This window comes from Oryx dammah, unplaced genomic scaffold, assembly GCF_014754425.2.
Source record: "Oryx dammah isolate SB20612 unplaced genomic scaffold, SCBI_Odam_1.1 HiC_scaffold_25, whole genome shotgun sequence".
NCBI classification, from domain to species: domain Eukaryota; kingdom Metazoa; phylum Chordata; class Mammalia; order Artiodactyla; family Bovidae; genus Oryx; species Oryx dammah.
In genome coordinates, this window is record NW_024070209.1 from 47,847,314 (window position 1) to 47,870,231 (window position 22,918).

The 22,918-nt window shown below is 46.7% G+C and overlaps 1 protein-coding gene across 6 annotated transcripts in view; it reads left to right on the forward strand.

The window, feature by feature from the left end:
• REEP1 (receptor accessory protein 1) overlaps positions 1 to 22,918 on the forward strand; it is a 133,742-nt gene that overhangs the window by 93,472 nt on the left and 17,352 nt on the right. For 3 of the 6 annotated variants that reach the window (XM_040224291.1, XM_040224292.1, XM_040224295.1), the window contains exons 5-7: positions 1,507 to 1,620; positions 14,354 to 14,539; positions 22,255 to 22,432. In XM_040224291.1, coding sequence (XP_040080225.1) covers positions 1,507 to 1,620; positions 14,354 to 14,539; positions 22,255 to 22,432 — 478 coding nt within the window. The remainder of the gene's footprint in view (positions 1 to 1,506; positions 1,621 to 14,353; positions 14,540 to 22,254; positions 22,433 to 22,918) is intronic. The other 3 variants (XM_040224293.1, XM_040224294.1, XM_040224296.1) reach the window with 1 other exon arrangement.

The following is a 22,918-nucleotide window of genomic DNA, read 5'->3' on the forward strand; positions in this document are numbered from 1 at the left end:
AAAGATAAAGTCTGTCACTGTTTCCAGTGTTTCTCGATCTATTTGCCATGAATTGATGTGACCAGATGCCATGGTCTTAGTTTTCTGAATGTTGAGCTTTAAGCCAACTTTTTCACTATAGGTGGCTTGATATATTCATTTCTGTTGCTTCTGAAAGTTGTACACTTTGGATTTCCAGGGCAAGGCTTTGAGTACATTAGTTGGAGGTACTCTAGTACAGGTTACTGTTAGCCATTTCTGAGATGCCCTTTAAGAACTAGGACACAACACTTACTGTCTCAGAGGGTAAAGTTTGAGAAACAGTAATCCCTGCCTCCACCTCATTATCAAATCTCTGCTCTTCCTACTTCCCTTTCTCTAAACACTGGACTTAACTCTGAAGCCACTAATGCAATTTCCATTGACGCGGAGGAGACTGACTCTTAAGAGCTGCCAAGAATCACTTCCAGAGTCAGCCAGGGGTCACAATGGAAACTGAGTGTTGTGACTTCCTGAGGAATTTTAAACAAGGACCAGGCAAGGGGTTGAATGCCCACCTGTATGCCTCAAAGTGAAGGAAGTGCACCAATGTGCTGAAGTTCAGATGAGACAGAGGCCAAGTGTCATTGACTGAACTCTGCTCCTATGATTACAGAATGGCTGTGTTCCTAAAACAATGACAACAACAGCCCAAACACAACAAAAAGAATGAGCCAGTACTGATCCAAATTTGAACTAAACCAATATTTTACTTGCTCTTGGTCCCTAAGTAGACCTCAATCCTCTCTCCCACCTCACCTTTACCTTGTAGTTGACTTCTGGTTTCTGTTTTTATTTAATTATCTGTAAAATGATCTCCTCTATCAATAAAAATATCCCCTATCTCTTTTTGCATCCTAATTTCTCCCCTCGATATACACATAGGAAGAATTTGGATATTGTATGAAATTGCTATGCAATAATATAATTTCAGAGATCCCAGGGCTTTACCTCCTTGAGATAAGGAAGATGACAATGGTTCTTGGTTATTGAAGCCAGCCACTGTGTAAGGTGCTTTCCTGGAATGAGCACATGTAGTCCTCACTGTGGAGTTTCCAGGATGGCTCAGCAGTAAAGAATATACCTGCCAATGCAGGCGATACATGTTCGATCCCTGGGTTGGGACAATCCCCTGGAGAAAGAAATGGCAACCCACTCCAGTATTCTTGCCTGGGAAATCCCATGGACAGAGGAGCCTGGCGGGCTACAGTCCATGGGGTCACAAAGAATCAGAGAGGACTTAGCAGCTAAACAACAATGAATTCTCACCATGCTCCACAAATCAGGTGCCACCACTGTCCTCATTTTGCAGAAGACAGAACCATGTGTAGAGGCTAAGCACTCACCCAGGTCTGACAGCCAATTAGTGGCAGTGCCAGCGAGAATCAGTGATGGAGCAAGCTGCCAAGCTCAGCGCTCAGGAGAGGGGAGAAAGAATAGAGGTTTATTTGGGCCTTCCAACTCAAAGTGCTTGTTTTCCTTTGACAGGAAATTGATGATTGCCTGGTCCAAGCGAAAGACCGAAGTTACGATGCCCTTGTGCACTTTGGGAAGCGAGGCTTGAACGTGGCGGCCACGGCGGCAGTGATGGCTGCTTCCAAGGTACTGTGCCGGGACCTGACCACCACGGCTGTAACTCATCCAGAGACAGGCTAAGTATAGCTGGGGTCCCCTTGAAAAGCTGAGGGGATAAAGGGTGAATATTACCCTCAGAAAACTGCATGCTTGCGTGCACACACACACACGCAGATGATTTATGCAATACCGAGAGAGTCCCAGAGCCCCTGAAGCTCACCTGTGCTTCTCATGTTAAGAACTTCTAAATTACTTGAAGCATAAACCTTGGACACAGAGAAGAGGGGAGGGGAGGCGATGGGGCACTTCTTTGCAATTTCCCAGCATGCACTGGGAGAGTCACCTAAATAGACAGGTGCAGAGACTTACCTGAGGGAGCAGGTGCACTTCAGGTTCACATGACCCTGAAGATCCAGGGGAAGGAACCCAGGGTCCTGAATAAGTTGAGTGGCTTAAATGTGGAGGACAATATGTGGAGTAGCAATAACGAGAGTAGAAGAGGGTTTTTAAAAATAATTTTTTTTGCAGTGTTGTGTTGGTTTCTGCCATACAACAACTTGAATCATCCATGATTATACATATATTCCCTTCCTCTATACATATATTCCCTCCCCTCCATATATATATATATATATATATATATATGTTGATGCTACTTTCTCCATTCACCCTACTCTTTCCCTACCCCTCTGTGTCCACAAGTCCATTCTCTGCATCTTCATCTCCATTTCTTCCTTGCAGATAGGTTCATCACTACCATTTTTCTAGATTTCATATATATTCATTATGACCCAGCAACCCCACTACTGGGCATATATCCTGAGAAAACCACAATTCTAAAAGATACATGTATTCCAGTGTTCATCACAGCACTGTTTACAATAGCCAGGACATGCAAGCAACCTAGATGTCCATGAACAGATGAACAGATAAAGAAGATGTGATGGATATATACAGGGGAATATTACTCAGCCATAAAAAATGAATTTGAGTCAGTTGTAGTGAGGTGGGTGAACCTAGAGCCTATTATATAGAGTGAAGTAAGTCAGAAAGAGAAAAACAAATATCATACAGTAGAGGAAGTTTGAAATAAACACAAATCTGTGGGATATTGTGATGTAAGTCATTACTTCCTTCTCTTTCCCACCCAGCTCTGTTCAAAGGCCCTCTGTGTTCCTTCCCAACTTCTTCTTCCATCACATTCTCCTTGTCATTGTGTCAGTTTCTTATCATGTGCTCAACCCTGAAAAATGTAATTAGTAGACGTTTACTTGTAGAGCAAATTCAGCAGATTGCCCATGTAAAAATCGCTTCCCCCAAACTCGGATGTAGAGTAGGGGTCTACAGTTGGAGGATGTAGAAAAGACAGTTATGCTTATGTCTGGGGAGACCCAGGGGCTGGGAGGTGAGTTGTATTTGCAAAGGGAAGCTATGAGTCCTATATGGTGATGTGAGAGTTTTGGGGAAAGAGAGGGTAGAGCTTTGAAAGGATTTGGAAAAGGACTTTGAATACTGATCTTGGTGCTCCATGGGCTTCCGGTAGATGGTGGAATGGAGTGTGTGGACAGTGAGTTGGGTCAAGGGACTGAGCTGGGTTTTCTAGGCCCAGGGAGAAGCACTTTAGGAGCATTTCTGGGAGAAAGATATAGCACACGGGGATGAGTGTTTGAAAAGTACCATCCACATAAAGTCAAGGATTTCTGCAGACGTAGGTTGGCAGGGATACAGGAGAACCAAAAGGGAATGATTCCCATTTCAGAGAAGGACCAACTGCTTATGTAACACAGAATCGTAGTGAATTGTCTCGCTGCTTCTACCGCTGGTACCTGAAGGGTCCCTGTCCACCTTAGTACAATAGTTATTGGCAAAGCAGTGAATCCCAGGGAGTATCTTTGGAGGGGAAATTCTGCTGTTTTATCTTCAGATATCAGAATTTTCAAAGAGCAGTGAATTCTAAGATCATTCTGTTCGAGATACAATCATTTTATGCTTTTCTGTTTAAGCTGAAAGAGAACTCGGAATTGCTAAATTCCGAGCTTGGCCACATGAGGCTTATAGAAGCCTTCTCCTAGGCCCCTTCCTCCACCCCATCTTCTCTGCTTCTGCACCTAAAGGACAGATTACTGCTCTTTCCTCAGCTCAGAGCATCCGTGTGGTATATTTATCAGAGTGGCTCAATGCGGGCAGCCTGGCTACTCAGCCGTGTGTGTAAATTATATTCTGATGGTGTTGTGCCCAAGTCGCGAAATCTCCCAGTGACCACCAGGGAGCCGATATCCGATGCAAAAGCAAGAGAGTTTTTATTACCAAGCTCGAGCTGGGGCTCCCACCCATACCGATGCAGCAGCTATAGGGAGGAGCCCTGAGCTCTGGGTTACATTGCTTATATAGGGTATTCTCGCGCGAAAAATTTGAAAACCAGGAGTCTCCCGGTCTGATTGGTCACCTTCGGTGAAGGGTTAGGTGTTGAGTTCTGATTGGTTCTTGTTTCCCGGGCTGGCCATGGATTCTGATTGGTTCGCAGGTGGTGGGGTGAGGTCAGGGGATTTCCAAAGGCTCTTGGATTTCCAAAGACTCTTTTCCCGAAACCTTACAAAATGGAGTAGCTTAGATTCTTCAATGGTAATTCTGTAGGGCCATCCTTTTCCAGGTCCCTCACCAGCCGGAGTCTCCTGAGTCTTGATACCATCTTGGCCGGTCACCATCAGCCCCTCTGACCACCGGGGAAGCCCATGAGCCCAGGCCTCCAGCCAGGCACCTTACAGCTAGCCTGAAGGATGCTCCAGACAGTCTGAAACTTGCTTCAGAAAATAACTGCTCGCTGGTTCTTTCTTGTCTTGCTAAAGTAGTGAGGGATGCCTGCTTTCTGCTGAATTTAGTTTCAGACTAGAAATTTTTCTGCCTTTTAGGAGCTTTGCTTTTCCTCCCTAAATGTCTTAGAGAAAATACTCTTCTCTCCATAAAATAATGTCCTCTATTTTTGAAACAGATGTGTTTCAAAAAAAAAAAGTAAAATTTAGACTGGCTGAGGGGTAGATCAGTGGTTTCCATAGCAACAAGGGACCACTCAAGCCAACGGCTGAAGAATGATGACTCACCAGTGGGTTCAAATCTGGCTTCAGTGTTCAAACCACCTGGGAAGCTTTGTTTCTCATTTTTAAATAGATTCTCAGATGTGCTGAATCAGAATCTCAGGCCATGGGCCCTTGCATCTCTATTTTTAACAAGTTCCCCAGATGATTTTCAAACAGCGAGCTCATTATGGGTCACTGCCTGACGCCCCATGCAGAGCCATAAACCACAAGTGATTAGGGTTAAAATAGTTAACTCCTTTAACATTCCTGGGATGCAAATTTAGCCCCTTAGAAGCATTAACCTTGAGAATGAGAAAGCTGAGTCCAGAACAACCTTGTCAATGACCCCAGGGGAACAGTCAAAGCAATTTTGCGGGGGAAAAAAAAAGACACCATGTCAAGTCCCGGTGGCTAGGGTGACCGTATAATATAATATTCAGACAGGACACATCTGAGAGTGAAAGGATGCTCTAATTATTATGCCGGGACAACAGGTATAAACTAGGTCTGTTCCGAACAAACTGGACTTTATGGTCGCAGTACTCGAAGCCCCTGGACCACGTGGACCCGTGGCTCCTGGACCCTGCCTGCTCCTTCCAGAAAACACCCTCAACTGACAAATCAATTCTCACTCTGCATACCTACTGCATTTAGCTCAACAGATGCAGAAGACGGGGTGAGGTGCCTGAGAGCCTCTGAGTTCAGACAGATTAGAGAGTCTGGGACCAAGACCAGATGAGGAGGGCACCTCTTCCTCATCTGATCTTTTTCCCATCCTTTGATGCTTCTCCAAGAGGAACTGCAGAGCTTAACTGGAAGAATGAAAGGTCTTTTACCTACACTTTTAGTTCATTCTTTTTCCTTGTAACTGTGAGCCCTGAGCCCTTTCTCCAAATGTTTGCAGGGTTTTTGCAAATAATCATGAAATGTGAAGAGGGTTTGTAAACCATTTATTCAGGTGCTCAGTCATGTCCAACTCTTTGAGACCCCATGGACTGCAGCACGCCCGGCTTCCCTGTCCAGTTTCCTGGAGTTTGCTCAAGCTCATTGAGTCAGTGATGCCATCCAACCATCTCATCCTCTGTTGCCTGCTTCTCCTCTTGCCCTCAATCTTTTCCAGCATCAGGGTCTTTTCCAGTGAGTCAGCTGTTCATATCAGGTGGCCAAAGTATTGGAGCTTCAGCATTCATCCTTCCAATGAGTATTCAGGGTTGATTTCCTTTAGGATTGACTGGTTTGATCTCCTTGCAGTCCAACGGACTCTCAAGAGTCTTCTCCAGCACCACAGTTTGAAAGCATCAATTCTTTGGCCCTCACCCTTGGTCGTGGTCCAACTCTGACATCCGTACATGACTACTGGAAAAACCATAGCTTTGACTATATGGGCCTTTGTCAGCGAAGTGATGTCTTTGCTTTTTTAATATGCTGTCTAGGTTTGTCATAGCTTTTCTTCCAAGAAGCAAGCGTCTTTTAACTTCATGGCTACAGTCACTGTCAGCAGTGATTTTGGAGCCCAAGAAAATAGAGCCTGTCACTGTACGAATTTAAGTTGCTATTGATGTTTCATCTTAGAACTAGAAAATGTAAAATAAAAATATTGCACGTTGGAAATGTCTCTCCAGACCTATTAACCCCAACACATCCCCGAGTTTTCCCCAAGGTCTAGTCTTGTCCCTGGGAAGTAGCAGTGTATCTTTGCTTTCAGTGACAGCTGCTCTGCCTCCTTCCTGGGAACACACTTCACTAGCACCTTCTTCCTAAGTGTCCCTCGTCTCCTGGGTGGTTAGATGTTAGGTGTTAGCTATTAGCTGTTAGAACTTAGATGTTAGCTATTAATATTTCCCAGTCAGTAACTCCCCCTGGAGGGAATATTGAGCCCCACATCTTTTTAAGACTAGAATTGGAAAGCTCTCTTTTTAAAAAAATAATTCTCTGGAAATTCATTGGGTTTCTCTGGTATGCTAAGACAGCAAAGAATCTGCCTGCAATGTGGAAGACCTGGGTTTGATCCCTGGGTCAGAAAGATCCCCTGGAAAAGAGAATGGAGAAGTTAATTAGTTAAGCAAAATACATCCTCATATAAGGAGAAACCATAGAAACAATTGAGCAAGAGTTTTAGTGACTCTGGCTCTGCCCATGTGTCTATCCACAAAAACTGTACTCTTTTCTTCCTAATAAACACTTTTCACTAAAGAAAAAAAGAAATTTAAGACTGTGAGATATCCAGGCCCCCCTCATTCCCCTTGACATTTGAACTATATCCTCTGTCTTTTCCATCTGCCCAGTTTTCTGGCCTGGTAAATCAATCTTGTGTTTTACTTGTCTCATAACTTGGAAAATAATGCCATTTTACTTCTCCTTGAGATACTATCCTAGAATAGTTCCAGTGGTGCCAATAAGGTTATTAGAGTCACTTGTTCAAGACAGCTGCTCTCAGTAAAGCTGGCATGCTGTGCGTGAGGGATGCTTCTGCCACAGATTGCCTGTGGGTTCTTCTCTCCCTGCTGCTGCTGCTGCTGCTGCTGCTAAGTCACTTCAGTCATGTCTGACTGTGTGACCCCATAGACGGCAGCCCACTAGGCTCCTCTGTCCTTGGGATTCTCCAGACAAGAACACTGGAGTGGCTGCCATTGCCCTCTCTTCCCTCCCTAGAATCGGATATTTCCTGTTCGTTTGTGAACTCCTGGTGATAAGTGGCTCTGGTTTCTTTTCCCTTGTTCCTCATTTAGGAAAAAAAACAACACTAAAAGCCAAACTTGGAGAAGGCAATGGCACCCCACTCCAGTACTCTCGCCTGGAAAATCCCATGGACGGAGGAGCCTGGTAGGCTGCAGTCCATGGGGTCGCTAAGAGTCAGACATGACTGAGCAACTTCACTTTCACTTTTCCTTTCATGCATTGGAGAAGGAAATGGCAACCCACTCCAGTGTTCTTGCCTGGAGAATCCCAGGGACGGGGGAGCCTGGTGGGCTGCTGTCTATGGGGTCGCACAGAGTCGGACATGACTGAAGCAACTTAGCACCAGTAGCAGCAAAAGCCAAACTGCCTTCTTGTTTGTTGTTTTACACTCATTAAACCTCATTAATTGATCTGAAGAATAAACTTTCTGAGGCTTCCAATCCTCTGTCCAAAATGGTAGCCACTTGCCACATGTGGCTACTTAAATTATTTGAAATTAAGTAAGTTTTAATATTTGATTCCTCAGTCTTTACTAACCCCCTTTTAAGTCCTCGGCAGCCAGTGTGGCTAGTGGCTGACGCAGGGATAGGATGCTCCACCCTCACAGAAAGTTCTCCTGGATAGCACTGCACCAGGACCTCTGTTATGCCTCTTGGGTTCTCCTTCGCCTTTTTTCCATCTTCCTGCCTACAGTGCTCTGCTTTAACCAAGGCCCCTTCCTCCCACACCTGCCCAGCCCTTTGGGCCTTTGTTATATGAGGTATACCAACAAAAGAAGGGGATGGAGACTCAGCCTACAGCATTGCCCATGGTGGAACTTCTGCTTCTTCACCTTCTTCCAGCCCTGCTCTCACATTTTGCTGACTTGTCAGGCAAAGCTCAGGCACTTTGCCTACCATTATGGTCAGCGGCCACCAGGGTGTAGCCAAACCTTGGTTATAGCCCTAGTATCCAAGTAGCTAGGCACAGTCACAGGGAGATAAATTACAGTGTCTTCCTACTCATTGGAAGAAAAACACATTCACCTTCTTTTTTGCTTTAAAAATAAACTCTATGAAACAATTCACCATAATTAAAAAAAAAAAGTCTGCCTCCGACCCTTATTTTTTATCCATCATTGCTTTATCTGAAAATCTTGCTTGAATAAAATGCTGCTTTCAAATGATCATGGAACTTTATTTTTGGAACCAGAAGCTAATTCTGGAAAGTTCATAAGCCTAGTGATTTGAGATTTCTGACCAGATTGGAGTTGTTTGCCTTTGTTTTTTTTTTTTTCCTAGCAAAAATCCAAAAGACAAAAATAATAATAATAATAATGATAATAACCTACCTGTTTACAGTCTGTCAGATTAATTATAATTAACCCATTTAATTAATTATATCGATTAAATATTGATTTTCTTTTTATAATATCTCCCTATATCCACTCATGCTTGGAAGACGTGCTTTCCAAGGAAGAAGAAAAGACTGCTGGCCCCTCCAGGTTCCCATGTCTCTCTTGTGTGGCTTCACACCCTCGTGTCTGCCAAACCCAGGGACTCCAGGAAGCTTCATGCTTGTCCCTTCACCCCTCAGAGCAACATTTCCGAGCCTGTGTGCTCACTTACGTCAAGTTAGCCCTCTTTCTGTTTCAGCCAAGGACTGGGTGACATAAAATCAATGTTTAGAATTCACTATGGAAACCGTTTAAACACCAAGATTATCTAAACCATATGGACAACCCACTGAAAAAATTTGGAAGTATTCCCTGCCCTTTAGTCTCCCCAACAAATCAGCCTGCACTGGAGCTTGTTTCCAAAACAAGCTGAAACAGAACCAAGCAAACCTTGTTCACTCTGGTTCTACCACGCTTGCCTTTGTTACCCAACGCCCTTTCTCTCCGGATTTCTATTTGGAATCCACTCCTGGTGGATCAAGACAAGCAAGAGACTCAGCCTCACAAGTCGGTGGAAGGGCCGGCACTCAGGAAGAGTTACTGATCTGATGCTACTTGCCCCACCTCTGCTCCAAGTTGGCCTGTGGGGATGATGGTGCTGGATGCACCAAGCGTCGCGGTGGAAGAAGAGATGCCATGTGCCTGCCTGGCCTCTGAGGACCACTCTGAGCGTGGTTGAACCTAGGAGGTGTGAGAAACCACTTTTAGGATCACCATGAGTGGCTGTGGCGATGGCACCACAGTCTCCGTGGAGGAGGATGGTTGCCTCCTCCTCCTCGACGCTTGTCTCTACCATCTCCCTCGCCCGCTCAGCCCTTTGAGGCCTTTGTATATCAGGTTCACCAGGAAAACAGGGGTGTAGAGACTCAACTTGCAGCACTGCCCGTGACGGAGCTTTTGTTTCTTCACCTTCTCCCCTGGGTCCAGGCCTGCTCTCACACTTGCTGACTTGCCAGCCAAAGCTCAGGCAATTTGCCTGCAATCATGATAGCAGCCATGTCTCTCCCTGCTCCCTCCCCTGACTCCCTTGTGTTGGGATTCTCCAGGACCCCAGCTTGCTCCTTTAACCCCCAGGGCCACCTCATCCTTCCCTTCACCTTCAGCTGTCACCTGATGCTCCTGGCTCCCAAATCAGCTCCTCTCCCAGGCCTCAAGTCCAGGATTACTGGTTCCCTGAACATCTCCCTCGTTCCTGGTACCATTAGTACCAGGTGCCTAACTCCAAATCTACCCCTCCTGTTGTGTCCCAACTTTCAGATGATAATGAAATCACCGTCCTCTCTGGTCCCCAAGCTCTAAATCTTAGTCATCTTTGGTGCTCTTCCTTCCTCTGACTTACTCTTCTAGACCTGCCCATCTGACATCCCTTCCTTCCCTCCTTCCTCCCTTCCTTCCCCTCTTCCCATCACCCTCCCTTCTGGCTTGGACTACTGCAGTAGCCACTCAAGTGTTACTGCCACTCTCCCTGTTTGAGGCCTGTGCATTCCTGTACCGATGCCTGCCTTCCTGTCTAGTTGCTCCTGGCTCTTGTACTGTGTTTACAGCGCCACCTCCTGGGCCGGACTAGCAATAGCAACTCCATATGGTGTTCCTTGGTGGTTCAAATGGTAAAGAACGTGCCTACAATGCGAGAGATCTAGGTTTGATCCCTGGGTTGGGAAGATCCCCTGGAGAAGGGAATGGCTACCCATTCCAGTGTTCTCGCCTGGAGAATTCCATGGACAGAGGAGTCTGGCGGGCTACAGTTCATGGAGTTGCAAAGAGTCGGACATGGCTGACTAACATGTTGTTTCTAGAGTTTTCTCTTTCCTACCTCTTCTCATGCCGATTCTTCATCTGCCTCTGTTCCCAACTGTTTGAAATCCTGTCCACCCTTCAAAATCAAGAGCCACATCCTCCTCAGATTCCTGGTGAAACCAGTCTCTCACCTCATGGTCCCCCAGTGGCCCTCTTGCCATCGTTTATAGCCATGTCTTGTCTGCATCCCTACTAGTTACACAGTAAATAGTAAAGGAATGAAGAACGGTTGTACCTATTTTTAGCTGTCACAGCCAGAAGAGCAATGCTTAGTATCAAGTGTAGGCTTTGAAAATAAGCAGACCCAGGTTGGAAATCCCAGCTCCAAGACTTCGCTTGCGGTCCAGTGGTTAGGATTTCTTGCTTCTTTCTAATACAGGGAGTGTGGGTTCGATCCCTGGCCAGGAGACTAATATCCCTCATGCTGTGAGGCAAAAAAAAAAAAACCAACAAACCTCAGTTCCTCCATTTGCTATTGCATCTCTGTGAGCCTCAGTCTCTTCACTTGCGAAATGGGCATGATGACGGTTTCTGCTGCAAAATAGCTATGAAGTGGTGTCCACAGAGACTTCTTAGATGCAGACCTCATGCGGAGGCTGCCTGTTGGTCACTCTTGTGTCCGCTTACACCCTGAGGTTGATCATGATCTTCACTCACTGATGAACCAAATAAAAGAAACAAGTCCGACGCTGGCTTCACAGTGTGATTTACAATCCGGTCTTTCCTCTGGGTGTGTTAGCATGAGCACAGCTGGGCATTGCCTGTGCTCCGTCCACCTTGCCTGTGCTGTGTGGCCCTGCGAAAGACACACCCCCTCCCGGGGCTTCGGGTCCCTCTTAACTCTGGGCTCGATTTCTGCCACCTGTTCAGCCTCGAGGTGGGCAGTGCCTGGGCAGCCGCTTCTGTATAACACATGAGCCCCTGCCCCCACTCCCCCACCGAGAGAGAGAGAAGAATGTCACCCTGTGAGTGACTAGAACAGGAGCCTTAGATGCCGCCGTCCGTAGCCCCTCACTGCACAGGGGAGGGCAGAGACCCTAGTGCCAAGCAGCTGCCAAGGCCACACAGCTGTTAGAGGCCTAGCTAGCCTGAGAGTGAGACTGTAGTTGCCAGTCGCTTGTTCCTGCATCACTCCAGACACCCCCATAGCCCCCTCCCCTCCACACACACCAGACCAATGCTTCCTTAACCATGTTCTGCTTGGACCTCACCCCCTGGCCAGGAGGACCCAGCGGTGAGGGCCTGAGAGATGCCAGTCTGCCACTGAGAATTCTAGAACCAACCCTGGGTACTTTTAAGGTTGTCTGTCAGCTCTTCGGGCAAGGCTTGGGCCACACTTAAATGCTGGGCAGTGGGTCACAAGTTACCTTAAGATACTAAAGATAGGGACTTTTCTGGTGGTCCAGTGGTTAAGAGTTCACCAACCAATGCAGGGGACATGGGTTCGAATCCTTGGTCCAGGAGGATCCCACATACCACAAGGCAACTGGGCCTGCGTATCGCCACTACTGAAGATCGTGTGCATAGAGCCTGTGCTCTGCAACAAGAGAGGCCACCACAATAAGGAGCCTGAGTGCCACAACTCGAGAGCAGCCCTGGCTAGCCACAACTAGAGAAGGCCCGAGTGCAGCAGTGATGACCCAGCTCAGCCAAAGATAATTGAATTAATTAAATTTTTAAAAAGATACTAAAGATAGATTCTCTAAAGCTTTATCACTGTGTCCTAGTTGGTTTTTCATTCACTTAAGTCGTGTTCAAGTCTGTGACCTCAGGGACTGCAGCACACCAGGCTTTCCCTGTCCTTCACTATCTCCCGGAGCTGGCTCAAACTCATGTCTGTTGAGTCAGTGATGCCATCCAACCATTTCATCCTCTGTTGCACCTTTCTCCTCCTTCCCTCAGGCTTCCCCAGCATCAGAGTCTTTTCCAGTGAGTCAGCTCTTCCCATCAAGTGGCCAACATATTAGAGCTTCAGCATCAGTCCTTCCAATGAATATTCAGGATTGATTTCCTTTAGGGTGGACTGGTTTGATCTCCTTGCTTCAAGAGTCTTCTCCAGCACCACAATGTCCTAATATAACATTGCAAATCAACTATACTTAAATAAAAAGAAAGAAAAAAGAAATTAGATCCTGGAACAGGGATCTGCCTCACACAAAGCCCCCAAAGGGTTCGGTCTCTCCAAGGACTAGACAGGGCTTCTGGCTGGGTCTCAATGGTGGCCTTCTGCACGTGAGGGCTGGGATAGCTGAAGTCCTTCCGCATGACCCCGAAAGCCCATCACCTGAGTGCTGGCCTGGCTCAGAGGACCAGGCCAAGCTCTGGTTTACAGGGACTCTGCTCATTCATGCACTGTCGTGGTCCTGCACAATGAGCTCATTTCCCATCCTGCTCCTCACCTCCTCAGCAGCTACTGTGGACACCTCAGATCCAGCCCGTGCTCCAAACCAGCCTTCCCTCACCAGTTAATGTTCGTTTTTGCACTTCATCTCCCAGTAAGGGCACTTCTAGTCCTTTTTTTTTTTTTTTTAATGTGGACCATTTTTTAAAAGTTTTTATTGAGTTTGTTACAATATACAATCTGTTACAAAATGTTTCTGTTTTATGTTTCGGTTTTTTGGCCATGAGGTATGTGGGATCTTAGCTACCAGACCAGGGATGGAACCTGCAACCCCAGCTGTAGAAGCTTGGAGTCTTAACCACTGGACCACCAGGGAAGTCCCACACTTCAGTCTTTCCTGCAGACATCCATGTGCCTGGCTCCAACTCGAGAAAGACAGGCAGAGCACACACCAGGGGCTATTCTCCGTGTGGGCCATACAGTATATCTGGAACGTTCTCATGACTCTTAAGTGTTAGTCACTCAGCCATGTCTGACTCTTTGTGACCCCGTGGACTGTAGCCTACCAGGCTCCTCTGTCCATGGAGATTCTCCAGGCAAGAATACTGGAGTGGGTTGCCATTCCCTTCTCCAGGGGATCTTTCCAACCCAGGGATCAAACTCGTGTCTCTTGCATTGCGGGCAGATTCTTTACCATCTGAGCCACCATGGAAGTGACTCTAAAATCCCACTTTATCCACTTGGGTCACCATTCAGAAACCGTCAGTGGCACTTTCATCGAAGTCCAGGTTTATACAAAGTACAGTTTTCCCAGACATACCTCCCACTGCTCACCAGGCACCTGAGCCCCTTCTCTGATTGGTTCAATCTCAGTTTCCCAAATCCAGGTTTTCCTCTCTGACGCCTTGGCTCCGACAACTCTCCAGCCGCAATATCCCTCCTCTCCCTTTCTGATGGTGCAGCCGTCATCTCTAACTCCAGTTTGAACTCTTGGATGAAGCCTCTCTGGTGTCCCTGCCAACACTGCTCTCTTTCTCTCTGTCACATGTTTTGTCATCTGTCCTTTGCTGTCTTGTTTGCGTTTGTGCCTTGATGCCTGGTCAGACTGTGAGGCCCTTAGAAGCAGGAAAGTGTTAGTTGCTCAGTTGTGTCTGACTCTTTGTGACCCCCTGGACTGTAGCTCGCCAGGCTCCTCTGTCCATGGGATTCTCCAGGCAAGAATAGTGGAAGCAGGAACCGTGTCATGATTCATATCCATCTGTTTTCCTCCACTGGGCTTCCCTCAGAGCATCAGGAACAGTGTCAGCATTGGTGGTGAATGAAGTGATATGAGTGAATGAGTGAGGGTCTGAGGCCAGGGCAACAGAATGGTGCCCTTCAACCCATTTCATAGGCTTGGTGCCCATGGCTTTTTTTTCTTTTCCCCTTTATCAGGTGGCTCGACTTTTTCCTTTTATCTCCTCTTTGGACCTCAGAGAAGGGCAGGTAACCCCGTTGAGAGGTGTGACTAACTTCGAACTGATCCAGTTGGGGAGAGAGGCCAGTAGCCACCTCTGCCTACCAGCCCATGGTCTGGATCCAAGCCCGGTGTCTCTCCTGCCGACACCCGTGTGTGTACATGTGCGTTAATCCCAGAGCCGGGGTCAGCCTCCTCCCAGAGCCTCTTATTGTGTTAATGTGGTGGCATCTAACATGCGATTAACTTATTTGTTTTTGTTTGTTTGTTTCATGCCTGGAGAGTGAATTGGGTTTGATGATTGATGCAATGGTGGGAAGGATTCTCTTCCTCTTGCTTGTTAACCCGCTTCTGTGGCAGAAGCGGAGGCCCCTGCCTTCATCAAGCATGCTGAGAAGGGGTCTGCTCGGGCTTGGCGTGGAGCATGTGCAGCGGTAGAGGCTGACTGTGCCAGTGAGGTGGGTGCCCCGTGGGAATCCGGAAGGAAGCACTCACGTTCTTTGAATCGCCAGTGGGAACTGTGGTTACTGCGGACAGCTTTGTTATCAACTGACTGACTCACTGAAGCCTTCTGACTTTATTCTCATTGTCATCAGTCACAGGCCTTAGATGCGGTGTGAGGTGAGGTGTGCTAAACTTTAAGCCCTGCTGGAGCCCCCGGTGAGATTCCTGGTGCCCCTTCCCCACTGTGTCCCTTCGGAAAAGAGGACCTCCTCAAGGGCTTGCAGCCAGACTTAGTGACTGTGTGGAATCGGGGCTCTGTGGGCCCTAATGGGAGGCATTCTATTAGTGATAAATGTTTTACTTCGAGTATCACATTAGTAGAGGTCTGGTGGGTTTTCCCAGAAACACGCTTGCTCTCCCGATTAAGAAAAGCATTAAAACAAAGAGAATTTGGTGTGTGTTTACTACATGGATTTCTTATTTCTTACAAATTAGGGGAAGAATTAGGAATTAAAGATCTCAGATTCCCAATGCTGTAAATCATTTATACTCCAATAAAAAATAATTATTAAAAAAATCTTTTAAAAAATTTACAATACATGTTAAGTGTAAATATGAATGTGAAAGTACTTGTAAGCCCCTAAGGTTTATATCTTGAATCCATCTGTAAAATTAGAAAAATATAGTAATGAAGTACAAATGGAGGGACTTCCCTGGTGGTCCAGTGGTTAAGAATCCACCTTGCAATGCAGGGGACTTGGGTTCGATCCCTGATTGGATAACTAAGATCCCACAGGCCACAGGGCAGCTAAGCTCATGCACCACAGCTAGAGTTCGAGCGCTGCAGTGGACGATCCAGAATGATGCAAGGAAGATCCCACGTGCTGCAAATGAGATCAGACACAGTCAAATAAAATAAATTTTAAATACAAATGAAAAAAATACATCAATTGGAACACACACACAAAAATAAAGATCTCAGATTAATAGAAAATTCAGTGACATGGTTTACCTCTTAAAGTTCAGTTTTCTGGGTTTTAGCCAGGAAAAAAAAATTAATCAGTAATAAGTTTCCCTTCCTTGCCCCCAAGATACTTCTGTGGGATTTCTGGTATTTTAAAGAGTTGAGAGAGCCACTGGGCCATGTGGTATCGATGGGCCAGGAAAAAAAGCAAGATTGAGTCTGTTCAAACAGCGTATAAATAAGCAGCCGCAACAAGACTGGGTAGACCATGCTTATAATACGGGGGAAATAAAGAGTTCAAAGTAGGACAGAATACAAATAGGAGATTCATTTTCATGGAAGGCCAACTACGTCTCCCTTTCTGCTCCTGTGATACTGGGCTGCGGGGAGGTTCTTCCAGGGGTGAGATGCTGAAGGCAGTGCAGACCTGGAGTGTCCGAGACAAGTGCTCACAATGTGCCTGAAGTAGCCAACCTTGGCTCATGAAAGGGCTCCAGACTTCCCAGCTTTTCCTATGGTTCATATTCTAAACCTGGTGTTGGCTGGGAAGGAAATCGATACAAGAATTTAAAGACACACACACCAGAATTTTATTTACCTTCCCTCAGAATTACCTTGGGAGGCCCAACATTTATTCTGGAGATTTTCAGATTACTCTGGAAAGTCTTAGGGTTGCGATCTGAGCCACGTAATCAACTGTAGAGGAGAAGGCCATAGATTCTCGAAGTTAAAATTTTCCAGTTGGGAATTCCAGAAGGGAATCTTACTCAACCCTTTAACTTCCCAGTGAGGTTGTGAGGCTGAGCAGGACCAAGTTGATGGGTCGGGGTCCCCCAAGCAGAGTGGAGACCAGGCTCTCAAGGCTGGAGAGTGAGTACATGGCAATTTCTGGAGACACCACTTCTTCCTTCTCTTTTCTCATTTGTTTTAAACAATCCCATGTTATTTTTTCGGTCTAGATGGCATTTGTCAGCATCATGCAAGCCTCATATTTGCAGATTGGGGTCCACAGGGTGGTCATGGAAGAGTGCTGTGGGTGTTACTGGAAATGCAACTGTAATGATTTATTGTGTTAAAGGTGATACATGTTCATTGTACACAATTCTAAACGTACAAAAGAGGGCATCAGGTGAAAAGTCAGTCTTACTCCTCTGCTCCCACCCTCCTCTGGAACTGTTCTTTATTTATTTTTAAAGATTCATTTATTTTATTTTTTGGCTGTGGTGGATCTTCATTGCTATACTTGGGCTTTCTGTAGTTGTGGTGAGTGGGGGCTACTCTTCACTTGTAGCTACTCTTCATTTGTTGTGTGTGGGCTCCTTATTGCTGAGCACGGGCTCTAGGTACACAGACTTCAGTCATTGCAGTGCGTGGGTTCAGTAGCTGTGGCACAGTCTTAGTTGCTCTGAGGCATGTGGGATCTTCCTGGACCAGGGATCGAACCAATGTCCCTTGCACTGCAAGGTGGATTCTTATCCACTGAACCACTGGGGAACCCTGACACAGTTGTTTTAAAAGAAATCCTGTAATGGGACTTACCTGCGGTTAAGTGGTCCAGTGGTTAAGAGTCCACCTTCCAAGGCAGAGAACTCGAGCTCAGTTCTTGGTGGGGGAACTAAGATCAGCTAAGTCCCTGTCCCACAACGAGAGAGAAGTTCACGAGCTGTGACTAAGACCTGACGCAGCCAAAAATAATAAATAAAGAAATATTTTAAAATCAATAAGTAAAAGAAACCCTGTAACCTTTCAGCAGGCACTGTCACAAATGTAATTATTTGGCCATTAACATGGTATAACTGGGGCTTCCCGGGGGGGCTCATTCGGTAAAGAATCTGCCCACAGTGCGGGAGACCCAGGTTTGATCCCTGGGTCAGGAAGATCCCTGGGGAAGGGAATGGCAACCCACTCCAGTATTCTTGCCTAGAGAATCCCATGGACACACACACCTGAGCAACTGACACACACACCTGAGCAACTGACACACACACACACCAAAGAACTCCTCTACTTCTACTTATTAAAGTGACTCTCTTGGAGTCTTTAGATTTTTCCTGTGTGTCACTTGCATACATGCAGTAAAGGAAAGCTATACATACAATAAATTGGTTGAAGTCTTTCTAGGATTCCTTTGAATCACTTATCAGTATCCGTATATGATGAAGCCACATCACTTTTTGTGCTCTCCCGAGTGCTAGTGATGCAGATATTTTGTCTCTGAGACTTTCATCCATGTTGCTGTTTCCCATTCTGCCACTTTCTGCATCTTACTAGAAGGTGTCAATGGAATGTATTTTAAACAACCTGGGCTCATAATCCTTCTTCCGGTAGGTCTTGCTTTGTTAACAGTGAACAATCTCGAGGTTCCTTTGTCTGGTCCTGCCTTCGGGAATAACGACCGAGTGCATTCGTGTGTAAGCAGTGACAACAAGAATAAGGCAAGCAATCGTATGACTCACCCTAATTTCAGAAGTGAAAAAAAATATGTCTTATAATTGATGAACACTGTTCACAAGAAGTCTAGGAGTAAGCAGACACTGTCAGTATCTCAGTGTCTTAGTGATGCCAAGGCTCCGAGTGAATGTCTTGGTGAGTCTTTTTGTCAGAACGTAGCAGTTCCCACACTCAAAGGCAGAAAGCAGGAAGCAGGGTCAGGCCTTTCTCCTTCTGCATGTCAGACAGAGAAAATATCTCTCCCAGAAATCCCTTAGCAGGTTTCCCCTTACCTCCCATTGTCCAGAACTGCGTCACATGACCATGCATAGTAGACAGGACGGAGTTTGCGAAATCTGTTTTTTCTCACCATTTTGAGAATGGGATTGGGGATGACTTTTGGATGGTCAGTTAACAGTCTGTCTCACTGTGATCAAATGCATTTGGAGTTTTCTCATTTTTTAAAATTTATATCTTATTTGTTAATTTGTTTTTGGCCACACTGTGTGGCATGTGGGATTTCAGTTCCCCAACCAGGGATCGAACCCACACTCCCTGTATCAGAAGCATAGAACCTTAACCACTGTACCACCAGGGAAGTCCCTGATCTTTCTGTTTTTTATTTCAGCAGCAATTTGTATGTCTCAGGTAGCTAGCATAATATGTTACCATCGTCATAGTTGACATTTGGGGACCACTTACTACACATTGGGCTCTGTCATGGACAGTTTATGCCATCATCCCATTTATTCCTCCCCACCCTCCTGCCCCATGGATGCCGTTCTACAGATGACAGATTGAGGTCACCCAGCTATAAGTGGTAGGACTGAATCCAGGTCTGACTCTTGTGGTTTGTTTATTTATTACTGGAGTATAATTGTTCTACAATGTTATGTTTCTGCTGTACAACGCAGTGAATCAGCTACATAAATACATATATGCCTTCCTTCTTGCACCTCCTTTCCACTCGAGCCCCATCCCACCCCTCTAGCTTGTCACAGAGCTCCAAACTGAGCTCCCTCTGCCATACAGCAGGTCCCCACTAGCTACCTACTTTCCACATGTAGTGTCAGTTGCATAGTCGTGTCCAATTTTGGGGGACCCCATGGACTGTAGCCCACCAGGCTCCTCTGTCCATGGGATGCTCCAGGCAAGAATACTGGAGTGGGTAGCCATTCCCTTTTCCAGGGGATCCTCCCGACCCAGGGTTCAAACCTGGGTCTCCTGCATTGCGGGCAGATTCTTTACCATCTGAGTTCCCAGGGAATATACACATGGTAGTGTATATATGGCAATCCTAATCTCCCAATTTGTCCCACCCTCCCCTTCCCCTGCTGTGTTCGTATGTCCACTCTCTACTTCTGTGTGGTTCTTAATCTTCATTTTCTGTAGCCTCTGGTATGGCACTTCTGAATGGTTATTTGTCCATCTGTCTTTTTACATTTTGTCAGAAATCGAGCTATATTTTTGGTACTTCCTAGTAACACCTAGTACAGTGTCTTGCCCATAGCCAATCCTTGATAAATCTTTGTGAAATAGATAAAGGAATAAATAGAAGAATGAATGAAAGAGCAAATTTATAAGTAGTTTTCCTGAATGTTAACCTAATATTGAATTCACTTCAGTTCAGTTCAGTTGCTCAGTCGTGTCCGACTCTTTGCGACCCCATGAATCGCAGTACGCCAGGCCTCCCTGTCCATCACCATCTCCCGGAGTTCACTCAGATTCACGTCCATCGAGTCAGTGATGCCATCCAGCCATCTCATCCTTGGCCGTCCCCTTCTCCTCCTGCCCCCAATCCCTCCCAGCATCAGAGTCTTTTCCAATGAGTCAACTCTTTGCATGAGATGGCCAAAGTACTGGAGTTCCAGCTTTAGCATCATTCCTTCCAAAGAAATCCCAGGGCTGATCTCCTTCAGAATACTCCATTATAATTATCAGAATATTTCCTCCCTCTTTTCAGGATCAGTTTTTGTTCTTTAGTCTCATTTCTTCTAAATTCTAGATGTCATCATGAATGTTTCTGAGTAGAAATATCATGGGTCATTGACTGAGGGATTTGGATGGGTTTATATTGGGCAGCCAGTCCTGGCACCATTTTCTTGGCAAATACTACCCAGCTGTCATGTCTGGTAGGTAAAGCCTCAAACCCCTTGCCCACCATCGTCCTAGGGCAATATCTGAGGCAACCAGGACAATTTCTGCCTTTTTCATACGTGCATGCATGCTAAGTTGTTTCAGTCATGTCCGACTCTTTGCAAATCTATGGACCATAGCCCACCAGACTCCTTTGTCCATGGGATTCTCCAAGCAAAGATACTCCAGTGGGTTGCCATGCCCTCCTCCAGGGGATCTTCCCCACCCAGATCAAACCCATATGTCTTATGTCTCCTGCATTAGCAGGTGGGTTCTTTACCACTAGAGCTACGTGGAAAGCCCACCTTTTTCCCTTTAAATACCCTTTGCCTGGATTTCATATTCTAATTGTGTATTTGATTACTTAGTTTTCTTTGTGGTGTTGTTAGTTTTCAGGAGACATTGCATCACATGGGATCTTTCTTTGTGGCACATGGACTCTCTAGTTCTTGTGCACAGACTAGTTGCTGTTGTGGGGGCTTAGTTGCCCTGTCATGTATAGAATCTTAGTTCCCCCACCAGAGATGGAACCCACATCCCCTGCATTACAAGGCAGATTCTTAATCACTGAACCACCAGGGAAATCTGCCTGTCACGTCTTATTCCAGGTCCCAACCCAATCCTCAATAACCGCAGTCTCCTACCAGCCCCTCCCACTGCAGGTTTCCTTTTCTGCAAACAGAGTCTGTCCTCCAGCCCCCAAGGTGCACCCAAGACAACGCCATCGTCCCTGTGCCTGCCTTATGATCCTTTTCACAATGACAGATTCTCTCATCCAGACAACAAGGCCCTTCCCTTTCCTAAGTATAATGGATCGATTTTGCTTTCCTAAACAAAAGAACAGTTTCTGCCTGAGATGATGTCTGTGGCTCCCTCAGGACAGTAAAGGGCTTCCTCAGTGGCTAAGTGGTAAAGAATCCACCTGTGATGCAGAAGACGTAGGAGAGGCAGGCTCGATCCCTGGGTTGGGGAGACCCCTGGAGGAGGGCATGGCAACCCACTCCAGTATTCTTGCCTGGAGAATCCCATGGACAGAGGAGCCTGGCAGACTATGGTCCACAGTGTTGCAAAGAGTCAGATACAACTGAAGCGACTTGAGCAATCAAGACAGAAATGGTTACAGTCAGCAGGGTTTTATTGCATGTATGTTATTATTTTTTAATGTCATCTTTTTCCTTCCTGATTCATTACCTTTGGCTATTTTATGAAGCTCAGATGCACCAGTAGCAGTCAGTGTGACTCATGGGCGGTCACATGAGTAGATAAAAGAAATTGCTGTTGTCATACATTTAAAAAATATTGTCTGCATTTGATTTCCTTTGAAAAGACTAAGGACTGAGCACATTATTAAGATTATTAGATTATTGAGTTCTGATCTTCTGGCCAGATTCCTGTGTCCTGAGGATTAAGAAAAATATAGCTATATAAGAATTTTTATTTATGTAAGGCTGGAGAAGCCACAGACAAGCCCTGGAGAGTTAGGGACTGAAGGCAACGGTCGTTTCCTCCACCCTGGGTCTGGCTGAGGCCCTGCTTTATTGTGAGGGCGTCGGAAGGAGAGGAGAGTCGGGAGGCAGAGAAACAAGGCTGAACCTATAAGAGGCCCTGGGACATTCTGGGCCTGGTCCCCCTCTGTGTTTCCCACAAGTACGCAGGGCAGCTACCCTGTGCAGAGTCCTTCCAGGGGCTTGGTCTTTACTGTGCTGACTCTCAGAGTCCCCTACAGCTGTCCCTGGCCCGTGGGGCAGGCCTCTGATGGGTGTCCCTCCTGTGTGTGTCCCCCATGGCTACTCCTGGCCTGTGGGGCAGGCTTCTGATGGGTGTCCCTCCTGTGTGTGTCCCCCACGGCTGCCCCTGGCCTGTGAAGCAGGCCTCTGATGGGTGTCCCTCCTGTGTTGCGTCCAGGGACAAGGTGCCTTATCGGAGCGACTCCGGAGCTTCAGCATGCAGGATCTCTCCACCATCAGGGGAGACGGCGCCCCTGCTCCCTCGGGCCCCCCTCCACCGGGCGCTGGGCGGGCCAGCGGCAAGCACGGCCAGCCTAAGATGTCCAGGAGTGCTTCTGAGAGCGCTGGCAGCTCAGGTAGGTGTCACTTCACTTCCCTTCTTTCCCACCTCTTAGGCCTTGCTTTCCTAGTGAGAGGCCCAGGCCACCCTAGGACCCTTTCCCCAAGGACTCACCACTCACACAGATTTCCATCAGACTATTCACGTCAGTCAAGGGACTGAGTACCACTCAGGCCAGGATGGGAAGCTGGCCTCGGGAACTCTGATGGGGGCAGAGTTAGGTCAGCTACACCAAGGAGCCTCCTCCATCTGATTACCTGGGTTGGGAGGGTGTTGAAGGTGGTTGAATAGTGGTACATAGACCAAGCCCAGAGGCGACTGGCCCAGCTGTCCTTGGCCAAGGAAGCTTCCTCTCTTTCCTTCCTCTCTGTGCACGTGCTCCCAGGAGAGCTCACCTGTCATGAGCACCTGAGTGTCTCTCCCCCACACCCAGGGCTTACGGCTCCCGTGGCCCCTTTTCTTAACATGATGTTTCCTGTCCTCTCATTCTACCATCTCGTCC